Genomic DNA, 23880 nt, shown 5'->3' on the forward strand with positions numbered 1-23880 from the left:
CTTCTTTCAAATCCATGGCCAGTGTCTTACATCTTACGATTTTTGTTTGAATGAACTGCCAATTTCTACAACTCAATAAGCTCAATATATACAATATTTGTATTTGATATATTATCCAAATTTGAAACCCTAGATTTTGGTAGGGCTTAAAAGTTGACAAGTCTTTAATTTTCTATATTGGGTTTTGTAGACTCTTGTTTTTAGCAATGGTTTTGTTATCTCTCTTCAACTTTAATATGAATTTTGTTTGTCCCTTTCATCTTTTTTGTAATTCATTTGGACGTTCATGATGATCTAGATGAACAAATTTCTTTATCAATTTGTATTCGAGTTGTAATAACAGCACATCCTTGTCTTCAATATGATTAATCTAATAAAGTCCCTTTTAAGCCAATGAAATAAATGAGAACATCTTATATTACTATATATTTATTGTTTAATGTTTTCTTCAACAGGTACATCATCATCAAATACATTGAATATATAACTCTTTGAAAAGCATTAAAAAAGAATGTGTAAAAAAATAAAAGTTTTTCAATTAAAACGTCATCCCAAACATTCATACGGTTCATTTGGAACAGCCATAAAAATATTCTTTTAAATAAAACAATTTTCCCGTCCTAATCTAGTTTCCTTAAAATCAACGTCCAATAAATTGCAGAGCACAGTTCTCATTTTAGTAAAAGTTTACACTAATTCTTTTAAAAACACGAACCATTTAAAACTCAATTTTGATACATATCACTTGCAAAACCACATTTTTAGGTCATGCAAAACAAAAACTATAAGCTAAAGATGATAATTACTATACATATTCAGATGGTTTTTAACTATTATATTCTGTTAACAATGTGGACTTTTAGTAAAAGGACATTTTTTGCATTTCTATATTTTAAGTCACGTTAAGGAATATTAAATTATAAAATAGCATAATAGAGGGAATGGATTTTAACTTCTTTCTAGTATTTTAAATATCTTCACATTATTCCAATCAGTGAATCTGACACAACATTCATTAAACGCACTACATGCATATATACCAATGATATTCTTTTTTTTTTTTTTTTTTTTAATCAATTTTACAATTTTTTTTTTCCTTTTTCAAATAAGACTTATCTGTAGTCATGATTTCTAACGTTTACAAAGACTGATCCATTAAACAAATATGAGAACCAGGATGGACATTTTTTTTCCGATTAATGTCATTCAATATATGAAAATTAAGAAAGCTTTAAATACAAATTGCCTTCCCTGGGTTCCATAAATGTTTGAATTGGACCGCCACAAGAATATTTCTACTTGTAAGTAAATTTAATTTATTGCAAAAAGAAATGAGGAATAGATGTTCACTAATTAAAATGTTCAAACTTTTTATAGGAGGTTTCACTTTAAATGTTACTTATATATTTACTTTTATGTATTTTTTTTCTCTCATCTCTTTCAAGTTTAAATTGGAAATTTAAAGTAAATTGAACATTTATAATGACAATATTTATTTTTCTGTTTTCCTAGATGAAAACAGGGAAAAAATGTTTTCCTCATGACATCTTTTCTTTTTTAAAGTTATTTATTCCAACCCCCAAGATCAGTTTCTTTTTTTTATATCTATACACAATGTTACTCTTTTTCTGTACACTTTTATAATTATCATACACTGTACATTAACCTGAAACTCAAGTAGCACTAATGATTAGATAAAATCTCTTTCGACTGAATCTAAAATAAAACCTTTTTTTTTTAATTCCTGATCTTTATATATGTAAACATGTCACAACGCAGTTCCTCGTCTAAAATCATAAAACATAGAACATTTCAGTAAAAAAAAAAAATCACATCTTTTCCGTCACTCATTTTAAGAATTAAAATCTTTATATGAAACTATAAAAGTAAAAACTGTGGCCATGTAATAGTGAGAACAAGTGGTCAATAACAAAGTCACATGATTTCAGTAAATTTCTTCCTCTTCTTTCAGACACAAATCCAATTCAAAATCCTCAAAGAATTTATCCTCCATTTGGTTATCTGTTGTCTGATTGTCCTTGGAGTCAGCAGTCTGGATGTAGGCTGGTGGGGGGGAGATGTTGTCAACCTCCTCTTGTTTGATCGTGTTGATTTGGTTCTTGATATGAACATTGATGTTGGATGATGCTGAATCTGTTGTGGATGATGAACATGATTCCATCTCACAGTCAGACGGAGATGTGGAATAGGCCGTGTCTTCTGATGAACTATCAAAAATGTGGTTTTTCCTGTAACAACAAAATTCATTTAAGGCGAAGTGTACGTAATTAAACTACACAATGGATGTTTTTAAAATTTTACATGTAGATTCTGCTTGTAAAAATAAATCGGAAAATAAAATAAAAAAAGGGGGTAACCGTTTTCGTTTTTGAGATACGAGCTGTTGAAGTTAACAGCATCATACACCAAAATTACAAAGGATATATAGGGAAAATCGTGAAATTCGGCAGGAATTGTTACATTTCCAAGATTTTCTATTATATTAGACAATCGATTTTTTTTTAAATTTATGAGACGATTCTAAAATGTCTGAGGAATCGATTGGTACAAAGAAAGTCCTTAGCAACCGTGCTACTTTTCAAGCTATACCCTGTTAAAGTTGAATCTTGAGTGTAAAAAAAACAAAAAACAACGACAACGTTATTGACGTCGCCGCAACAGTTACGACGCTTCATATAGTCCTATACTTGTATGAAATATATACCGTTTTGTTGGAGTTCGTGTTGCTCGGTCTTAAGTTCTTTATGTTACGTTTTGTGTACTATTGTATTGTATTTGTCTATTATATTCGGGTGCGTGCGGAGATCGCCAAGCGGTTGACATTTTCTTCATTATGAACTAGAACTATTTTCGACCTCGGTGCCTTATTTTTTGTTAAAATCTAAACACTGCGACGTGTTTTCAAAATCTTTGTTCTCATAAAACTTCATTTCATCAAGGTCTCTTCTCAGAATATCAGCCATCTGTCTGGTACAGGATAACAAATCAATATTCAAGTAAATTTAAGTTGTGTGGCAATTCTTAGTACATTTGGGTAAATTAATCTTATCTTTGTGCCGCATAAGCATCTCTATAATTCAACACATCCCTGAGCCACGACATTATATATTTTATGCATCGCATGCGCTTCTTTTTATCACAATCCAGACCGGCTAGTAACCGTTGTATAACTTTACACGTCTGAAGACGAATATTTGCGTGAAACATTTTTGTATGATTTTTATTTCTGGAAATCAATCTGAAATCTACAACAGTTCATTTCCGAAAGTCGGGCTGGACCTTTACTTTTATGTGCATTCGAGATTTACACAAATTGTAACCCGAATAATTCAGTCGTATTTTTCAGCTGATGTACGAATGCTACATTTCTCGTGTGGGAGAAAATCGGACATGGAAAGGGCTTGAATTATTCGAGTTACTCAAATTGAAACTCGGGAATTTCTAGCTGTTCGGAATTCGCGGAAACAAATTTTCGGCATTACGGTATTGAATCAATAGAGATACCAATTCTTTCTTTTAACAAATTCGAATACCAGTCAGTTTATAGGACTTCAGTTTGAAATAGGGGCGGCAATCCATTCGTTTTATCCAATCAATTGACAAGGGGGGGGGGGGGTCAACATTGATAGTCAAAAAACCTTGAAATATTCAATAAACAAGAATGTGTCCTCAGTACACGAATGCCCCACTCGCACTATCATTTTCTATGTTCAGTGGACCGTGAAATTGGGGTAAAATCTCTAATTTGGCATTAAAATTAGAAAGATCATATCATAGGGAACATGTGTACCAAGTTTGAAGTCGATTGGACTTCAACTTCATCAAAAACTACCTCGACCAAAAACTTTAACCTGAAGCGGGACAGACGGACGAACGGACGAACGAACGGACGGACGAACGGACGGACGAACGGACGCACAGACCAGAAAACATAATGCCCCTCTACTATCGTAGGTGGGGCATAAAAACGTTGAATGTAAATTATATGAACTTAAAAATCTCATATTATAAGACTAGTAAACCACTGGCTTCTCAATTCTTGTATGATAATGAACTAGGTGAAAACCTAGAGCTGACCGAGTGTGAGATCCTCATGGATAATCATCGAGGTCGTTAAACACCCCTTGCAGTAAACTTTGGTTAAATTTAAAAAAAAATCGAAATGTAATAGTCTGAACACATTTCACCGCTCATTCCACTAAATATTAAATTGCAGTTACAAGATTAAAAAAGATTACAATTAAAAAAAATCAAATCCCGACTACCCGAAATTCGGAAATAGAATTCCCGGATCCTGGAGTTCCGATAAAGGTCCTACCCCCTCCCCCCCTCGTAATTCTATATTCTATTCATTCTTAATCTTGAATTGAGACTTGATACTTCAAAATTACATTCTCTAATTTTGAATGATGCACACAGGCACAATAAAAGAAAACAGATTTCGCTATATATCTCTTCGAAATTGGAATTTGTGAAAGAAGAAATGACATGTTATATTTTATCTTACATGTGTACTTTCAATTTCAATATGGTTCTAAATTTAGATTTAGTTTTCCCATAAATTGCGGACGGATTAGAAGACACCTGTTTATTTTCTGCACATGTAGAAAAAGTTGAAAACTGGGAGTTGAATGACATAATTTTTACTTATTTTAAGATAAATGTTAGAATTTTTAAGTTACTGAGTAATTTTTGGGGCATATTTTGTTAATTTTTTATTTGTTTTCCGTCTTTGTTCTTCCGACTTGTAAGTGTTGCACTAGTGTCAGTAGTGATCAAATTATTCTCTTGGTATCGTCTGATTTCTTATATGAATATAAGTCATGTCCTTAAATTTTCAATTGCACAAAATACGAACATTTCAACGTCTTTTTGATTAAACAATTAAATTCATACGTCTTTCATTAATTATTTGTAACCTATTATAAAACTTTACGTTGAGTACTGTGTTTTTCGTTCAAGACTACAGCTTTTTAAAACGATATTGTTGGGTCAATTCAGGTTTCATTTTAATTAATTTGATATCAATAGAAGAAAATTTGTTACATGTTTATTTTTTTATTTGTTTATAATTTTGTTGTGAGGCGTTTTTTCTTTCTGTTGATATCATAAACACGAAATGCCTTCTCCTACGCATCTAAAACAAAAAAAAAAAAAACAGTGCTTTTAAGTCAGGCTGCACACAGAACAACGTACAGAATGCTGTGATTTCTAATTGGAGTTATTCAGATAATTTCTATGAGGTTTAAGACAGCACAGGCGTGCTTGTTGGATTCATTATAACCGCAGAAAGTAGTTTATCTCTCGTGTGTCCTTTCTTGGAGTAAGGGAGATAACTTGCGTAACTAACGACGAACGTTTTTAATCCCGTATTCCGCTAGAGGCGTGCAATTACGTACACTTCGCCTTAATACTGGTTGTTGTATTAAACTCTGATGCTTTCTTTATTTAGGTATTGCATATACAACTTCCAGAAAAAAACTATGCAAGATTTGGAACTTGATACATCTTTTATTGAAAAAAGCAGGGTAAGTTTTTTTTTTTTAAAGATTCGTTCTTTATCACTGCAAACCAAAGTTCTGACTTAAATGTAAGAGGTGATAGGAATTATAATTTAACATTCCTATACTTTAGGATATATACATGTTTGTTTCATTTCAGGTCTTTTTATTACATTATTCACCTTTCAACAGTGTAGGCAGTTTCATAAAGTAAAATAGTAAAAAGGGATCAGTTAAACCAAAATATTTCAGTCGTAGAAAAAGGTTATCACAAACTTTAGCTTAATATTGTACCAAAGTGTATATAATCTAAACCATATTATGAAATATTTAAAAAGATTAACAAGAGGCTGTCACAATGACAGCAAACCGGATTTATTAACATTTATTTGTGTCCTGGCAATATCACAAGAACCATTACTGATGAATGGTGAAAGTGAAAATCGTCAATATCAAATTTGTCCTCCATTTCGTAATCAGTATCAACATATTAAAATTTGAAAAGCTTACATTGAATGGTTCATGAGTAAATGCAACAACGTGAATGGAAACACCATTTTACGATCTTTCAAGAACCATAACTCCTGAACGGTAAAAGTCAAAATCGTCATTATTGAACTTGACCTCTATTTTGTCATCAGTAACAACATACTAAAATTTCAAAAGCTTTGGTTGAATGGTTCATGAGAAAATGCATGGACACGACGGGAAACACCATTTTTCAATCTTTCAAGAACCATAACTCCTGAACGGTAAAAGTCAAAAATCGACATTATTGAACTTGACCTCCATTTTGTCATCAGTAACAGCATATTAAAATTTCGGAAGCTTTGGTAGAACAGTTCATGCATAAATGCACGGACACGACTGGAAACCTTTCAAGAACCATAACTCCTGAACGGTAAAAGTCAAAATCGTCATTATTGAACTTGACCTCCAATCTGTCATCAGTAACAACATATTAAAATTTGGGAAGCTTTGATAGAACAGTTCAAGCGTAAATGAACGAACACGACTAGAAACTCCATTTTTCAATCTTTCAAGAACCATAACTCCTGAACGGTAAAAGTCAAAATCGCCATTATTGTACTTGACCTTCGTATAGTTGTCAGTAATAACATATTAAAATTTTAAAAGCTTTGGTTGAACGGTTCATGAGTTAATGCACGGACAACATTTGATTGCCGCCCGCCCGGCCATACATCCCCAAATCAATAACCAACATTTTTGTCACAAAAATCCGGTTAAAAAAGTAAGAACTTTAACATTAACTGTTATAAATGTGTTTTATTCTTGTCAATCCTTCAACTTTTGTCGAAAAAGTGAGACAAAGCAAGACATAGCGATCCTACATTCCATCGACGGTAGCAGCAGTGTCCACAAATAATCACTCTGTGGTTAAGTTATTGAAATCTTAATAACTTTCTTAAACAATCCTGGATTTCTACCAAACTTGGATAGAAGCTTGTTTATGATCATAAGATAGTAATCAGAAGTAAAGTTGTAAAAAAATAATATCATTTTTTCCGTAGTTAACTTATAAATGGACTTAGTTTTTCTACCAGGAAACATTACACTCACTCTGTGGTTAAAGTTTTTAAAATTTCCTGGATTTGTACCAAACTTGGACAGAAGCTTGTTTGTTAATAAGCTAGTATCTAGATGGACATTTTGTTAAAATTTTGAACCTGTTTATCCATATTTTCAGTCTTCACGCCCAGGCAGCCCAGGCTGGTAAAATTGCTCTCGGGCCTGTAAAAATCAGACCTACAGGCCAACAGAATCTAACAAAAAATTTTCAAAAATTGAGCTGTGGGCCTGTAGATTTAGCAGTTCAGCGTGAAGACTGTATTTTATTTATAAATAGACTTAGTATTTCTCCCACTTAACATTACATAAAGTCTGCAGTTAAAGATTTAAGATTCAATATTCATAAACTATCCTGGATTTTTACCAAACTTAGACAGAAGCTTCCTTCAATCAGAAGATAGTATTTAAACGTGTATTTCTATTATTTTTTCCCTCATATTTGTTGAGCCTGCGATTAACAGCAAAAGAAGGCGAGACACTGGGTTTTGGGGAACCCTTACAATTTTTTTACACAAAATAAGCAATTAGAACTACTGACAATGGCTAGGTCTAAAATATAGCACTAGAAAAACAACCACCCTTTTCCAGAGAAGTGAAAATGATAAAAACACAGGAAATTCATCAATTTGTGTGGGCTTTTATTTTAGCAACTGTTGAATGACTAATGAAAGATTGTGATTCATAAAATGCTATATATTAGATAACTTTTGGCAAAAAGGAAAATATGACAAAAATGTTTGAATTTACAGTAAAACCATTGCATATAAGATATGTTACCTATTCTCCATCTGTTGTTTTACATGAGGAGGATCCCACTGATGTAAATTGATTCTCCAGTATCTGACCTGACAATCCCAAGATCTCCTACTACACTTCATAAACTTGTTGGGAGTTCTAGGATGGCCTTTCTTTCTTTGATTTCTAAAATGAGAAAACAATATCAACTATTATACGACCATAATTAAAATTTTTGTCTCATAAAAAAATCACGAGAGGGTAATTTCAATTCCAATATTGAAGTAATAAATAAGGGAGACAATTCCAATTGATGTAATAAATAAGGGAGATAATTCCAATTGATGTTATAAATAAGGGAGATAATTCCAATTGATGTGATAAAAAATTGTACTGAAATTTATTAGGACAATATCAGCCAATCAAATTACGAGAAATTTCACTGAATCAGGATAAAATGATTTATTAACCCAAGATAGGACATTCAATCTTGGTAGTTGACCTCAATGAATATCATATCACTGGGGTTAATCTCTATCAAAAGATTTATAAACATCACTTGTACATTTATCTTGATTATTTGTCAAAAAAAGTTAAAACAATCAAATTTGAGTTATTAGTGCAACAATTCCTAGAAGTAGTCTGATCATTTAGGTGGAATGAGAATGTATGCAGACCTTTTTGTCATGCAAAAAACTTTTATACCTTGCTGTATGATATTGGTTTAGCTTATTGTTGAAGGCTATAAAGTGATCTCAAGTTGTTTACATTCTTTTTTTTGGTCTCTGAAGGATAGTTGTCCATTTGGCAATCATACCAAATCTTTTTATATGCATGTATCAAAAGAATGAAGATAAGTTTGAACTTGAGTTTCAAATGGTAAATCTAGATTGAAGTACTTTTTATAATAAATTACAGAAAAATAAAAGTAAATTTTGAATCTTACTTTGGAACTGCCTTTATATATTCATCATAAGCCAAAGTGTTCTTTCCATAGTCAACTGCTTTCTGTCTTCTTTCTAGTATAGCTTCATCAGTTTCTTTTTCCATTGTGGAACTCCTGCAAAAAAAAGATGTCTAAATAAAATAAACTGTTGACAGAGATATGTCTCGTCTTTTGTGAAATTTGATAGCAAAGCGCAAACCTCAAACTGAAATGGTAATACTTTTTTCCTTTAAGGAGTTTATCCTAGACGGAACAATTAAACAACTGTTCAAGAATTGTATATACAGGTCTAAATATATAATTTACCTTCTTTCACCTCTGTGTTCCCTTTTATCGTCACCTTTCATTTCTAATCTTCTTCTTCCAGCAAACCTATTAATAGAACAACTCATTAGAATTTCTAAGCATAAGGAGCAAGATATGAGCATAATCTAAATATAACTTAAATTAACATTATTCATTCAAGATAATAACTAGATCTTTTTATTCCACTGTTTCACTGCCATTGGCTATATATCTATTTTAACTTGCTCCCCTGTTGCATTTCATCTTATGTTATTTTACTGTGGATTCATTTATTTTCGTGGATTGCGGAAACATTGCATTTTCGTGGATATGTGATTTCGTTGTTCTGCCAAAGTCTGGATACAACTTTAAATTCATGGTTCACCTGTACCCAGGAAAATTGGTATCCAACAAATAATACTGAATCCACAGTATGTATATCTGTTATTTCAAGGATCTAAATTACATTAGATGGGTTGAATTCATTTTTTGTTAACTTATTCAATGGTAGTGTTAGAAAATTTGGTGTTGAGGGTAAACTTGTTCTGTAATTTATTAATTAATATAACAGATCACACTGGTCCTTTTGGGGTGTCAGCTAAAAGTAAGTCTTAATACATTAGAATTAAACTGTCAAAAATAACAAACCTATTTCCATCTGCTCCCTGTTCCCACTGTAATCTTTTACCTGATCTGTCTGGTGTGTATCTACAAAAAAAAAAAATATCATAATAATCATCTATCTTTCAAGTTATTTAAAATGATGCTCTTTCTTTACTCAAGAATGCATGAGAATTAGTCTTTTTTTCCAAAGCACAGGCAATCATTGGAATTGTATACATTGTTTATTGTTTTTTTTAACCATTAAACAATACACCTTATCGCTAATCCCGGCTGACCCTGCCGCTTGAACTTTTGACGCATACAACAATCGCTTTTCCATTGTGGCATCAGATATTTTGTTTTATGACGTCAAAATTTTACGGGAACCTGTGTGATATCCAGTAATGGCGGACAAATAGCGATAAGGTGTATTATGGTATGTCAATCAATTGTAACTGATTATATGTCCTTTAAGGGCCCTGTAGTTTGGGAAATAAAAAACCTCTTGTTATAATATTTGTATTACAATGCACTTGGATAATCCAACAATCATTTTGATGCAATGGATCAAAATTTATTAGAAGGACAGATAGATGGAAACTTAAGTTACTACCTCCTAATCCTCTTTAGTAGGAGGGATGTTAAACTAAACAAGAGAAGTAACTTTCTAAATTGAACTCTGAACTAGGTAGTTTGTATGGCAGTCATTTATTAATAATTTAATTTTGGATGTAACGAGTCTTCTGATTGGCTGACGTTATTTTGTTATCCGCCCATAGACATAATTTAGTCATGTGACTGTGAGTCATCAACGTTTTTTCATGGTTTTCTACGGTTTCAAATGGAATTTAGAATTAAATTATAAGAAATGACTGTAATAGTTTTTCTGTCTATTTGAAATAACATAAAAAATGTGGCGCACACTTTTAAATAACCCACTACACACGTTATTCAGAGTGCACCAAATTTTTTATGTTATTTCTTCATAGACAGAAAAAATATTACAGTCATTCCTTAAATAAAAAAAAAACTATCTGAATTCTTTGATAAGTTATTCTTTTTATTACATTGACAATGTCAATGGGATTTTTAGCTGAATTAAAGTAGAAAATTTAAGGGGCTAAATCTTTTTCTACACATTCACAGTTACTTTTGATGCAACGACATCGACAAAACCTATCGGCTATTGTTGTTTGACATCAGAGGAGGGAAATAACCGAGTTTTTTCACATGTGAAATTTTTTTTTTTTGATTCATTGGAAAATCACTGTAATTCATTGCAAGCTGAAGCAATGTAATAATTTTATATAATCATAGTAATATGGTTTGTAATGATTTTTATCATTACAGAGGGGAACAAATCCATTTTTGCAAGATTTATACTACATTGCTGTTAAATTGGGTTTTTTCCCCCCACTCTTAACTATTGTCATGCGATACCATATCTTCAACCTAATCAAATATTTTTACTATTCTTATTTTCATAATTTTAAAAGTAACTTATTTTAACATTTGATTGTGACCAAGATTGATCTGTTGCTAAAATAATTAAAGGGAAATTCCGCGATTTTTTATTTATCATCTTATTATGTTCATCTCAACATAAAAAACACATTTGCAAAGTTTTAAATTAATATTCCTTCTAATAACGGAGAAAATCAAGTATTTGTAACTTTTTTGGTTGAAAATCTCGAGTGGGTCGTGACGTATTAGCCCGATTTGTTGAATTCTGGGAAAAAATAAAATCTTTTTAATTCTTATAGCTTATCGACAATTTACGTGATTAAAAGCGCACATCTGACGAATGGTCGTAGTTATTAACCACAATATAAGAATGGACGAAAATGAATATGCGTATACCGTTTTGTATTTATTGAATTAAACTTCCTATATAAAACTATCTCTAGTAAATATTTTCGAATAATTTCATTAATTATTGCTGAGTTTTTATTCATAAAATATCTATTGAACAATTTTACTTATATTGAACTGAAAATATTTCCGTTCTATTTACCGTTATTATTTTGGTAATCATTTCAATGCAACTTATGTGTGAGCAGAGTGTGTTAATTATTTTGTAACGGTCACTGTATATTTCTCGGCTTCATGTCAATTCGTTTACCTTGTAGCAATTTAGCCGCAGGTGTGAATTCAAGCGTACACAGGTATGAGTGTTGTTATTTGGGATGGATGAACAGAGAGTGTGTGCCATATCTAATACATTAAGATTTAATACGCGATGACAATTAAAATGTATGAACTAATTGAAAATAAATTCAGATTCGTATTATAAATTCGGAAAGTTTACAGAATTTAAATTGAAACAATTTTTGATAACGTTTTATGCGGCAATATTCGTAAAGATTCAAATAAACAGTCAAATAATTATAGTACTTTTAATCTTAAAAAATAATTGTTAAATTTATAATTATTAAGGAGATACCATTGCAAATGTGTTTAATTTACTTTACCGAAATTATTTTATTTGTATTGAATCTGCCGATGTATAAATGCTAACAACTGCAAACAATCGCAAAACTTATTTTAAAGTTTTTATTGAAAAAATATAATAGCACAATGCCTGCTTTTTATTTTATCTTCTTTTACATAATTTAATACAACTCACAATCACTTAGACGAATTATTTGTGAACTGAATGCCAATAATCTTTAATCTCATTAATTATAAATTATAAATCTAAGCTCTTAAAATAAGTGTTTATTCCATCTTGAATTTTTTTTTACAAATGGATTAGAGAGCATAATTATACGACTAATTTCCCACAAATCCACTCTTACTCACTAATAGTTTTCTTTTGATTTATCTCTTGTATGAGGTCTTGAATTGTCGTGTTTAAACACATGAAAATGAAAGGAAATAATTTCTATATTCTAATATAATTTAATACTCTAAACTAAAGGGTAGCTGTTATTAATTCCAAATATAGTAATTGTAGTACTTCAAAGCCTAGATGAGTAATGTATTGCTGACAATGACACCAAACATAAGACCAGTTCGACACATTGAAACAATGTTTACTTGTATACTTTTCCCGAGGTATAAGCGCCATAGAGGACGAGCTCCAGAGGTTCTTTCTAATTGCACAAAGCAGATTAATATCGTACCGTTCGTTTGTTTGTGTTAGGAGAGGCCAATCACTTGAAAAGAAAACAGAATCACCCTACAAGCATAGTTGTCAACACTATCATAAAAGAGTTCCAATCGCCGGATGGGGTGCATGAATGCGTCCAAGAATACACTAGTGACATGTCTCACTCTGAACAGTCAGTAAACAGTCTAAACAATAACCTACAGACAGCGACCTCTTATTCTTGATATCATAAGCTGCATGCATGTATGTCCAAGAGAGCGATTATTTGTCTTGTGTCTGACGAGAAGTTTATGCCAACAAGGTTATGCATCTTGCTATATAGTTTTATTGGTTTAGCATGGTTAGTGTGTATTCACGCAACATCGTAAGTCAAAGATAATGTGTTTGGGATGTAATTTATTCTATATACATTTGTATTTTAAAAGTGTATACCAAGGAGAAGCTCTGATTGTATATACTTCCTTTCTTTTTTTTAGTGTTTTATTACAGGAATATTCGATGAATCAGATGATGAAGTTAAAGCAGTATAAGAGTCAACTGGCAAATATTACATGAATGTCGGACCATGAATTGTCAATGTGTATGAACAAGTTTTGTCTAATTTAATTATATTGTGTGGGAATTTTGTCCTGCTATACTCGTACTAATATTACAGCCACCAGTATAAATTCATCGTAACAATTAAATAACTAAACGAGTATGATGTTCATTAACAGATTTAATACTGTTTTCACAATCATTAACAAACTAAATAAATTTAACAAAGAAACACAGTGACACGACGATATAACAATTTAAAAAAAAAATAGATTTACACATTTTTAAACATTTCGTCATATATATTTCATGACACATAATTATTTTTAACCCTGCAATGCAGCAACTTGCACATGAAGTTAGAACACAAGAATATCTATCCGGTACACGATGTGTATTTATATACTAGTAACTAAAACTACTAAAGCTAGCAATAACTTTGTCAAGCTAACATTTTTTTTCACTATGTCACTCTTTATCTTCGCTCCTTTACAATGACTATTTTACCTGATCGACACTCATTCTCTTTTGTTCTCTATTCGATTTTTTTTCTCTACACTATCTTCTCCTTTTTAACATGACTATAAGCCCTTCCGCTGCTCATTCTTTGTTTGTTCTCTATTTGGTTATTCAACGACCTCACTTTTTTTATTCAAACAAACATGCGATTTTGTATACAGTAGGACTTTATTTACCAATAAATACATCATAAAATTGAAAATGGAAAATTATACTAAGATGAGGTTGAGATCATATTACAAGTAGAAAAAGCTTTAAATAGTTAATAAGGTCCAGGCAAAGTCATTTGAACTAGAAAAACCGAGATCTGTGGCTGTCGACCAAGTCCTCTTTACATGGTGTAGGGTCCTTGCTGATGTTTCTCGGCAGCGTGAGGGACTTCAGTTGATGTAACGTTTTCTTCTTGGTTCCTTCCTGTTGGTTTTTGATGGCAGAGTGCAAGATATCTGTCTTGAAGTCATATTCTTTCTTTTCGTACACTTTACGAGCGGTCCATCTACCAGTGCTTTTTGGACACCGAGTCGTGAAGGACAGCATACCATTGGCGCCAGTCTTTTGCTTCCTTCCGATATTGACATTGTTGTCTACGACAGCTAGCTGAGTTCTGGCAACCATGGATGGGTAGTCAAATTCCAGGCGTTTTGGGCAGTATTTTAACATCATAGAATGATATGTCTCTAACGATCCAGTGTGGCAAAACCGATCTAAGTGACGAATATCTCGCAGAATCAGTTTGTTGGTGATCACCTTCTCCAAGGCTTCGTAGGCGGGACTGTCTTTAGGTAACCATTTCTTTTTTCTTATAGCATCCGCGCTCAATGGGGGGTGTCCACATTTGGTTACTAGCTTTCCTGGAAATGTGTGTCTGTTTGAAATGTGGTATAACAAGCTGGTCCACGTCTCTTCTAGCTTATCTGGGTTACCTTTAGCTTCTCTGGAGCACCACCAGACATGGTTGCATATAGATGGAATCCATGGTTTCACTTCTGTTAGTAACTTCTTTGGTTTTATGGCGAGGATCTTCTTCTTTACAGACTTGGATAAGTGCCATACATCAAACTGGTGGTTTTTATTGCTGTGGTCTGTTGCCATTGCCTTCCGTATCTGCACGTGCCTGTCCGTTACAACTACATCAACTGCAAGATTTGCATCTTCAATATTACTAAGGGAGCGCTGAAAACCTATCAACTCCATCTTTGTAGACGATGTTGTCTCGTTGACCTGGACTAAACTGAAATCTGGAATGACCCCTGTTAGTGTGTCCATGAAAGTGTAGGTGCAATATTTTGCTGAGTAGCCAGGACTGTCACAACGGCCATCTCCACCAAGGACAAGCTGTTTACCCTGAAGTTGCTGAAGAACAACTTCTCGTTGCAGGCTGTAATAATGGTCTATGGCTGGGATGGCTATATCCTTCTGTATACTATAGTACTGTGTTTGTCCAATAAACTTCAAGGATAGAATGTCTGCAAAGTGGGAAATCCTTGAGAAGGTTTCTCCAGACAAGATGATAGCAGTTGCGACCATTAAATTACCAGCAGGTTTACTATTGACTAACGGTTGGGACTCCCAAGATGATTGGTGACCTCTCATACACAGAAATTTGACTTTCATGGCCGTACCATTATATAAAATCGTTGACTCGTCAGAAGATATAGGCTCCCCACATTCTGTGCATACAACTCTTGAAAAAAGTGCCCTCAAGCAGCTCTCGAAAGCAATGATCTTTGGCTCTGTGGTGATATGTTGGGAGTCTGGAGAGGTTGACTGGTTGGAGTCGTGGGATTCGTCACTTGGAACATACGAACAGTCACTGTCTGTTTTGTCTGGACTGGGTGGTGGTGAAGGTGTGGATGCATCTGATGTGTCCTGGTCTTTCTTTGGTGAGCTAATAAACGCTGTATCCAATGGTTGTGCTGGGATAACAGGCATCTGGAGGTAGCTGTTGTTAGTCATAGATGTCCCAATGTCTAAGTCAGTCTGAAGTTGTGAAGGTGTTAAAGTCTGCACACTGACGTCCACCATTAACGGTTTTGACTGGAAAGGAAAGGGTTGTGAATAAAATAACAATATGCGTTTACAATGACAGACAGTTTAAATTTATACCACTATTGTAAAATTCAGTGATACAAAAACTGGTTTCAATGTAAATGGTGAAAAAATTAATACAAATCATCGACTTTAGTGAATCCTTTTATAAATTATCTTCGTGTATCAAGATTTTTTTTTAAGTCTCTTAATTTGTCATACCGGTACTTTGAAAAGTAAATCTAATTTTCTATGATCAACAATCTATAAGTAAGACAACAGATTGCAGGGGCGGATCCAGCCATTTAAAAAAAAGGGGGGGGGAGGTTCCTAACCTAGGACAAAGGGGGGGGGGGGGGGGTCCAATTATATGTCCCCATTCAAATGCATTGATCGTCCAAAAAAAAGGGAGGTTCCAACCCCCGGAAACCCCCTCTGGATCCGCACCTGGATTGTATCATACAAGAAGGGGGCTGTTCCAGTCATGCCTATGTGATTCCCTATATACCCAAATAACTATTTCTTTCCCACACAAATAGGGGGGTGGTTACAGACCCCCCACGATCGTCCATGTTTCTGCAGCAGTCTCCTCCCATAACAAAATATTGACCTCGTAGAATTTAGCAATAAGAATAAAACAAATGATACTTACAGGTCTTCCAATATTTTCCTGTTCAGCTTTCTCCCCTTGTCTTATTTTCTTCTTTGGAATGTTGTTTTCTAAAGAAAAAAAGTCATGGTTTAGTTACATAGTTGTTTATGAGACAACAACAAACATTTGTCAAGTTAGTTTTCGCGTGATATAATTTATAAACCTGAAAAAAGAACACCTCTGCTCAACATCTCAGAAGAATAATGCCTTTCAACATTTACTACTTAGAAACTTAATAAAATGAAGGTTGGTTTAAGTCGGTTGGTTTAAGTCATAACTTTTACAGTATGCAGGTGGAATCGCACGAAAGTGTTACATGTACTTGCAAAATCCAAAGATGTAAACCATTTCAAGACAACAAGCCTTGCTTTCGGTTGTGTTCTCATCGACTGGGCAAAGTCAATTTTATGTTACACATTAAAAAACTTTTAAATTACTGGAATATTAAAACCATCTTTTTATCAATAGTAACTGTAGGTTTTTCTCTCGTGTCTGCAATAAGAAAATAGTGTATGCAATTCAATAGTTATGAAAACATTTTACCGGTGAAGTCTAAGTAACAATTATTTTTAAAAGTTACTTTAAGAATGGAGTATCCTGGTTATAACATCATTGGTACATGTATAACTATTCTGATCTATGTTGTTGCTAAAAGTGTCGGATTAGCCAGTTTAATAATAAGGATATATATATGCTTACCTTTGCATTCAGTCAAAGCTGAGTTCCACTTGTCCTCCTTGGCCACATTGTGTAATGGTACTGGAATCTGAAAGAGTTGAAACATTATTAGGAGTGTACTAAAATAAAAAAGTTTCTACAAATGCTCCATTTGTTCTACTCTGCAGTGCTTTTCTATGTTTCGCTGAAGAAATATGGTAAAACAAATTATTTTGCTTGCCAATCTCGAAGATTAGAAAATGTGTCATCAGTAAACCATCAACAGTTTCCATCTTCAGTAAACGTCTGATTGGGACCAATGCCCAATTTCGGCATGCACATTATAGTCTTTAGGAGAACCATGCTACATGTATAAGGTATATCTGTTCGAAGTTTCAGGCTTATATGACTCATAATTTACAACAGATTATTTTGATCATTTTATAAATAGATTTGAGAAGGTGGACGGACAGGAGGACACATTGACCATAAAAAATAGTACCCCAGGCCTGTAATATTGTAAGCTGGACATTATTATCAATTGCCTTTATCCGCCTTTTTTAAGTTCATGTTAGATGTATAGTTAAACAAATCTATATCCTTCAATACTGAGAAAAATAACATAGATTGTCCAAAACATTCTTTTGATTGTATTTAATCACTTCAAACTTTTATTGTTAACTACTTCTTATATATCCATTCTCAGTTATAATATTGTGTTCTTATTTCAAATGTGTCAATTTAGTCAATACTCGTTTTTATTTTTTTATAACATCAAACATTGTGGAAAAAAATCATAACTGTTCAACTTTTTACCTGGTTCAATACTCTTTTTCTTGTCTGCAGGTTACTGTCCTCCCTGGTGTCTTGATTACAAGCAAACACTGTTGGCACAGCGTCTGACCTTAGTCTAGGGCGTCTATTGGTAAAGCCAAGAAGCCTGCCCTGAAATATAATGATTTATTGTAAATTCCAATTTTTGGCTCCTAACTTTGTTTTATACCGCATTTATTTTAGCACAAAGGGCTCCAACATTTGTGGAGTAAAACAGGTGGCAAATTTCTCTGTGAGACACAGTAAGTTGAAAAAGTACGAACAATTGTTCAATAGAAACCAATTTTTGTAATTGACAAAACAAAATAATCGACCTAATTTCCTTTCTGTTCATTTTTAAGAGTTTCATACGAATAAAATTTATACAAACTCAAATTGGAATATACTTTTATAGCTAAAATATACTTCTAACATTTAAAAAAAATGTTATGCATACACTTCAAAAATCTGAAATGTGTAAAATAAGATGACCTTAGAATAAACATGTTAGATGTGAATTGAAGCTTAGATTATACGAGTTTCTTATATACTATGTTCTTAATTTTGTCATTCTTTTTTAAAGGGAGACGGATTTATATAAGTTCTTTTTGTTTCCGAATCCCTGTATTTATATTGTATAATCATATTTCAGGCACTTTTTGAATATAATAATTGTTAAAACTAAGAAGGCGAGAAATTTGAAATGAATGATCACGCAGAAAAGCAACACCCGCACTTTCTTTTTTTTAATTGAATGTTCTTCGGAGAACCCTTCCCCCCCCCCAAAAAAAAACAAAAAATATAAAAAATCTGTCGTTTTACTAACTACGTGTATTTATGGGTTTTTTTTTTGGGGGGGGGGGGGGGCATGGTCATTCAAAGGAAATCTAAAAATTGTTTTCAATACATAGTTGCTCTCTGTCACTTATAGAATCTAGAAGTACGCAAAAATGGACATCAAACATAACGGATTTACACTAGTAATTTTTGGGACCCTTTATATCTTGCTGTTCGGTATGAGCCAAGCTCCGTGTTGAAAGCCATACCTTGCTCATAATAGTTTTCATCAATAAATTGTTACTTGGAGGGAAAGTTTTCTCATTGACACTCATACCACATCTTCGTATAATTATTAGTTGTCCTAGATATGCCACTTTTTTTAATTTATATATTTTTATTTTTTTACTTTTCAACTTGAGTTAGGTCTCATGATAATTTGACCATTTTTAATGCAAAAGGTATACTATATATATGTGACATTTTATCCGTGACTTTTTCAGCATTTATAACTTGCAAGGCAAAATTTGTCTTTATGCATCAAGGCTTTAATATTTTCCACTGAACAAAATAAAACTATTACATACATTAATTTCTTGTAAAATTATAAAAAGTGCTTTGCGTAATCTAAAGCTGTGCGCAAATGTAATGATAATGCACTCACACGTATAAATGCACCGATTACAACAAACTATCGAAGTAGCTTAGGGGTTCATAGAAATATTTTCCCCTTTCAATGATTTTTAAATTTTATATTCCCATTCAACAATTTATTTATCATTATAAAGATAGGGAAATATACATATAATCTACAATTAATTAATATTAACGTGACGATAAGCAGATAAGTGCTGCATTACTTTATATCTGCATTTTTTTGCAAACGCCAAAAAAAACGCCGTATTTGCGTCAAAAATGACTCCGCAATTAAGACTTATTTCTTATCCAAAAATTTGCAAAGGTCATGTTTATAAATTATGTTTTTTTTTCTAATTATAAAAAAAAAACAGGTGGACTTATGATTTCAAACAACGTTTATTAATTTTTTCAGGCTCAGATATATACTGACCACCGGATGTTTATAACAACTGGTAGTTTAAGTTTTATACAATGAATGTTACCTGTGCACACCTGGTACTCAATAAGGAGGCCATGCAGGGACATGTATTACATAACTGTGTATTACAAATTTTTAGTCGACAGGATGTCACTGGAATACCTAACTGAATCTGTCGTTCTGACACGACCTCCATCAAAAATTTGAACTAAGTCTGACATGCCAGCATCAAGTCGCGGGGAAGCCGACAAATGTATAAAAAAAATGTAGCAAATAGAGAAAAAAAAATCAATTTTACAACATACTAGGGTCACACGTTTAACTGTTAAACGCAACATTATAAGTGTCCATTTTAAATCGATCCCGTATCAATTTATATTATGTAAATCTTACTTGATTTTTTTTAATAAAACACATCATATAAAAGAAATAACAATGAGATGTCCAATATTCCGAAATTTACACATCAATAACCTGGGAATATTTAATTTATACTATATCAACATATTAATTTATACTATATCAACATATTAATTTATGTTCCAGCTAAAATATTTTTCCGTGTCAATATCACTGACAATAAAACAATATCGTATAAATTTAACAATTATTGTATCTTTTCATACATAACTATTCTTTATATATACCGTATAACTGACATATAACCTGATATACCAATACACTATATATAACAAAAAAGGTATTAATCTTGTAACTTTATTAATTTAAAACACTATCTATACTAAATACGAAACTTTTCTTTATATACACCAATGCACTTTGTATAAAACAGACATTCTAATGAATCTTTTCCGAGTCAGTGGCTGTTACAAAATACTGAAAATGCATTACTTGTAATTGAATCTTTATTTCCTTACCATCTTTTTTTTTCAATCAACGTGATCTCATCATATAAAGATTTGATAACATTATAGCTATCAATAACTGCAAGGTTATTCTGTTATTAAAAAAGTATAATTACCATCAAATCTGTTTCGAAACAACTTTTCTCGAAATGGTCTTCACACACTAACTTGTGCTTGCTAAAGATGAAACTATTTGATGTAAGGTTAAGGTTGCACAACCATGCTTGATATAACTCTTTCTTTTTTGTGGGGTCTGGAAAACGATGAAGACTTTTGCCGTAACCTTGTCGGACAGAACAACCGTACACTTGACAAGACATTTTGACACTGAAGGACAACTGCACGGCAATCTCCGATTGATGACGGGAGATTTTAACGAACGGTCCGTTGAATCCCCGATTCGTTTGAAACTTTGCGGTTTTTGGATAAACCGTGATATCACATGACTTTTCACATCGGGGATGCCGGCAAGATGGCGTCATGTCAAAAACTGATAGTAAATTTCAGAAATCAATTTTGAACTCTTTAAATGGAGAATAAAACTTTTATATTTATGAGAATGGGATTTTTTATGCTTAAAGAACAACATATCAATTTTTTATTTTTTTGCGAAGTTTCCCTTTAAAATAAATAAATATGCTTAGAAGGAGAGAGAGAGATTTGCAGAACATTATGGTCTGTATCTTGCTAATCACAGAATATTAATTCTACCATAATAGTAAAATTTTGAATTAACATAAGGTTTCAGGTAAAAATGTCCTGAAGAAGTATATGTAATTAAAAGGTCAACATCTGATGTTGGTATAATTTTTTTTTTTTAAATGAATCCTTTTCAAAATGATTTCCCAAATATCATAACTGAACTTTGTCCATTAAAACCAATTTACAAAATCAACACTACAAAGACAATTTCTATTATAAGAAATACCTAGAACACTTTGGCACCTATTCCACTCATCAGCTGGTCAATGTCTTCAATGTTTATGTGCACAAGAAGTCATGACGTCATCATCATGAATATGACGTCGCAAATTGGTCTGACTGAAGATTGCGCCAAATTTCTCTTAGAAGAATAAATAAAAGTTTTCTATTTCACCAAAAGTGAAATTTTCTTTCAGCAAAGGACCGTATTGTTTTAGTAATTTTGGCAAAATTCACAAAATACAAAAACAACCAGAAACATGTAAAAAGAAATCGCACTAACAATTTAAAATAATTCAAATTTGAATGTTACACATATTCTGATTGGCTGAAAGTTGTTTTTTTCTATCAATTCATTCACAATTTTGTCATGTGACCCTAACGTCATCTGGGAATCCCTTTATTTCTCAAAAAAAAAATCCGCCTTCGTATCAAACCTAAATAATTTACTAATCAAATGCTTCATTCAAACCAAGTGGATTTTACCCCCTTCATGAACACTTATTCTAGCCTACAGAAATTTAATCAAAAGATTTGTTATAAAAATCAACAACCTACAACCAAAGAATATAAAATAAACTGCTTCACAGAGCACAGCTGGATACAACCGCAGAGGTCCAACCGTGAACAGTTTGGGCAAAAATGGACACAATATTCAAGATTGATACAGGTCTGAATTTGGATTATAATTAAATATTTAACACTTTATAAGTTTCTGACACAGAATAAGAACTTGAAATTGGTTATAAGATTTAAATTTATATTCAATAGAAGATTTTTTGCCTTTCAGTAATACAATGCCCTGTTGCGCAATATCTTTAATCTCAAGGGGAAAAAAATTGCATCTCCCTTAAAAAATCAATACAGTTAAATAAAAGTTTTTGTCAGAAAACTAGAAAAATTATTGTTTTAGACCCTCTTTGGTCCCCAATTCCTGCACCGTTTCAGCTATTAACCCCCGAAATAAATTCCAACCTTCTACTAGTGGTATTGAACCTTGTGGTACAATTTCAGAGCAATTAAAATACTTGTACACAATTTATTGTCCTGAAAATAGATGAACGACTGTTTTGGGCCCCTTTAAAGCCCCCCAATTTCTGAACAGTTGAAACCATCACCCCCAAAAACAATCCCAACCTTCTTTTTGTTGTATTGAACATATTGGTTTAATTTTATTCATAGAAATCTATATACTTAAACTAAACTTTTTGTCCTGAAACCAATGGTCTTTGGACAACTACGACATTGATGACGACGTGATAGCAGTATACTACCCCATATTATTTTTTCTTGCTGTATTACAAGAATGTGTCTATAGTTTAGGGATGCCCCACTCCCATAACCATTTTATACCTTCAGGGTACCATGAAATTGGGGTCAAAACTCTAATTTGAGATTAATATTATAAGACCATATCATAGAGAACATGTGTACCAAGTTTCAAGGTGATTGAACTCCAAATTCATCAAATTATCTTGACCCAAAACTTAAACCTGAAGTAGGACAGACAGACCAATGAATGGATCACAGACCAAACACAGGGCTTTCCCTTGAAATTGAAGTAGTAGGCTAATCTAAAATTATAGGGGGCTGTGACATGCACTCGGCGAAGCCCGACGCTACAGCTTGGTGCTTTACAGTAGGGGATCTGGGGTCCGCTCAAGGCCACCAGAAGCTCTGGCATAAATAGAGCAAAATCATACAATTATTTCTCAAGCATTGACAGAAAATTGATATAATTATATTTATGTCTTCTGATTTTCTCCTTTTTTTGTACCGTAAACTGTTCAATAAGAAGGATACATAAATCATTTGGAAATGTTATTTATTTGTGGTCGGGTCGACAATATTCTTTCGTTTTTTACCTTGATTTTCTGAATACCACATGGGCTTTGAAAAATGAACTTCAAAAGGTACTATTTCCAGATTCTGAACAACATGATATACAATACTTTCTTCTATTTGACTGATATTATTCCATTACATATTATTGTCATCTTATCTGATTGTCTTCAATTTCTTAAAAGCCAAAACCAAAGAGTTAATGATCATCTGAACGCCTCTTTTGTTATCCTTCAATGACCATCGGAACATCTCTCATGTTATGATTGAAAAGAAATTTTGCATTCCAACTTAAAATAGCCCACCAATCAGTGACCTGAATTCACGTGAACTATATTTAGCCCAAGGTAAACACTGATTTTTCATCCTTGTTTATTGTGACCATGATTTTGGGACAAAACGTCTTGACTGCCTGTAA

At 32.6% G+C, this 23880-nt stretch overlaps 2 protein-coding genes across 2 annotated transcripts in view; both read right to left on the minus strand.

Moving 5' to 3' along the window:
- Window positions 1–413: 413 nt before the first annotated feature.
- LOC143071773 (histone RNA hairpin-binding protein-like) overlaps window positions 414–23880 on the minus strand; it is a 38718-nt gene continuing 15251 nt past the window's right edge. The window contains exons 5-9 of the mRNA XM_076246343.1: window positions 9727–9786; window positions 9100–9165; window positions 8794–8907; window positions 7890–8033; window positions 414–2249 (exon numbers count right to left, since the gene is read on the minus strand). Coding sequence (XP_076102458.1) covers window positions 1946–2249; window positions 7890–8033; window positions 8794–8907; window positions 9100–9165; window positions 9727–9786 — 688 coding nt within the window. The 3' untranslated portion in view covers window positions 414–1945. The remainder of the gene's footprint in view (window positions 2250–7889; window positions 8034–8793; window positions 8908–9099; window positions 9166–9726; window positions 9787–23880) is intronic.
- On the minus strand, window positions 13569–21311 carry LOC143070917 (uncharacterized). The gene is made up of 5 exons (XM_076245014.1): window positions 20801–21311; window positions 18003–18143; window positions 17229–17295; window positions 16530–16597; window positions 13569–15886 (listed from the first exon to the last, which is right to left on the minus strand). The coding sequence occupies exons 1-5, from the start codon at window positions 21179–21181 to the stop codon at window positions 14141–14143; spliced, it is 2403 nt and encodes an 800-aa protein (XP_076101129.1). The 5' UTR covers window positions 21182–21311; the 3' UTR covers window positions 13569–14140.

The sequence above is a fragment of the Mytilus galloprovincialis genome, chromosome 4 (assembly GCF_965363235.1).
Source record: "Mytilus galloprovincialis chromosome 4, xbMytGall1.hap1.1, whole genome shotgun sequence".
Lineage (NCBI taxonomy): Eukaryota > Metazoa > Mollusca > Bivalvia > Mytilida > Mytilidae > Mytilus > Mytilus galloprovincialis.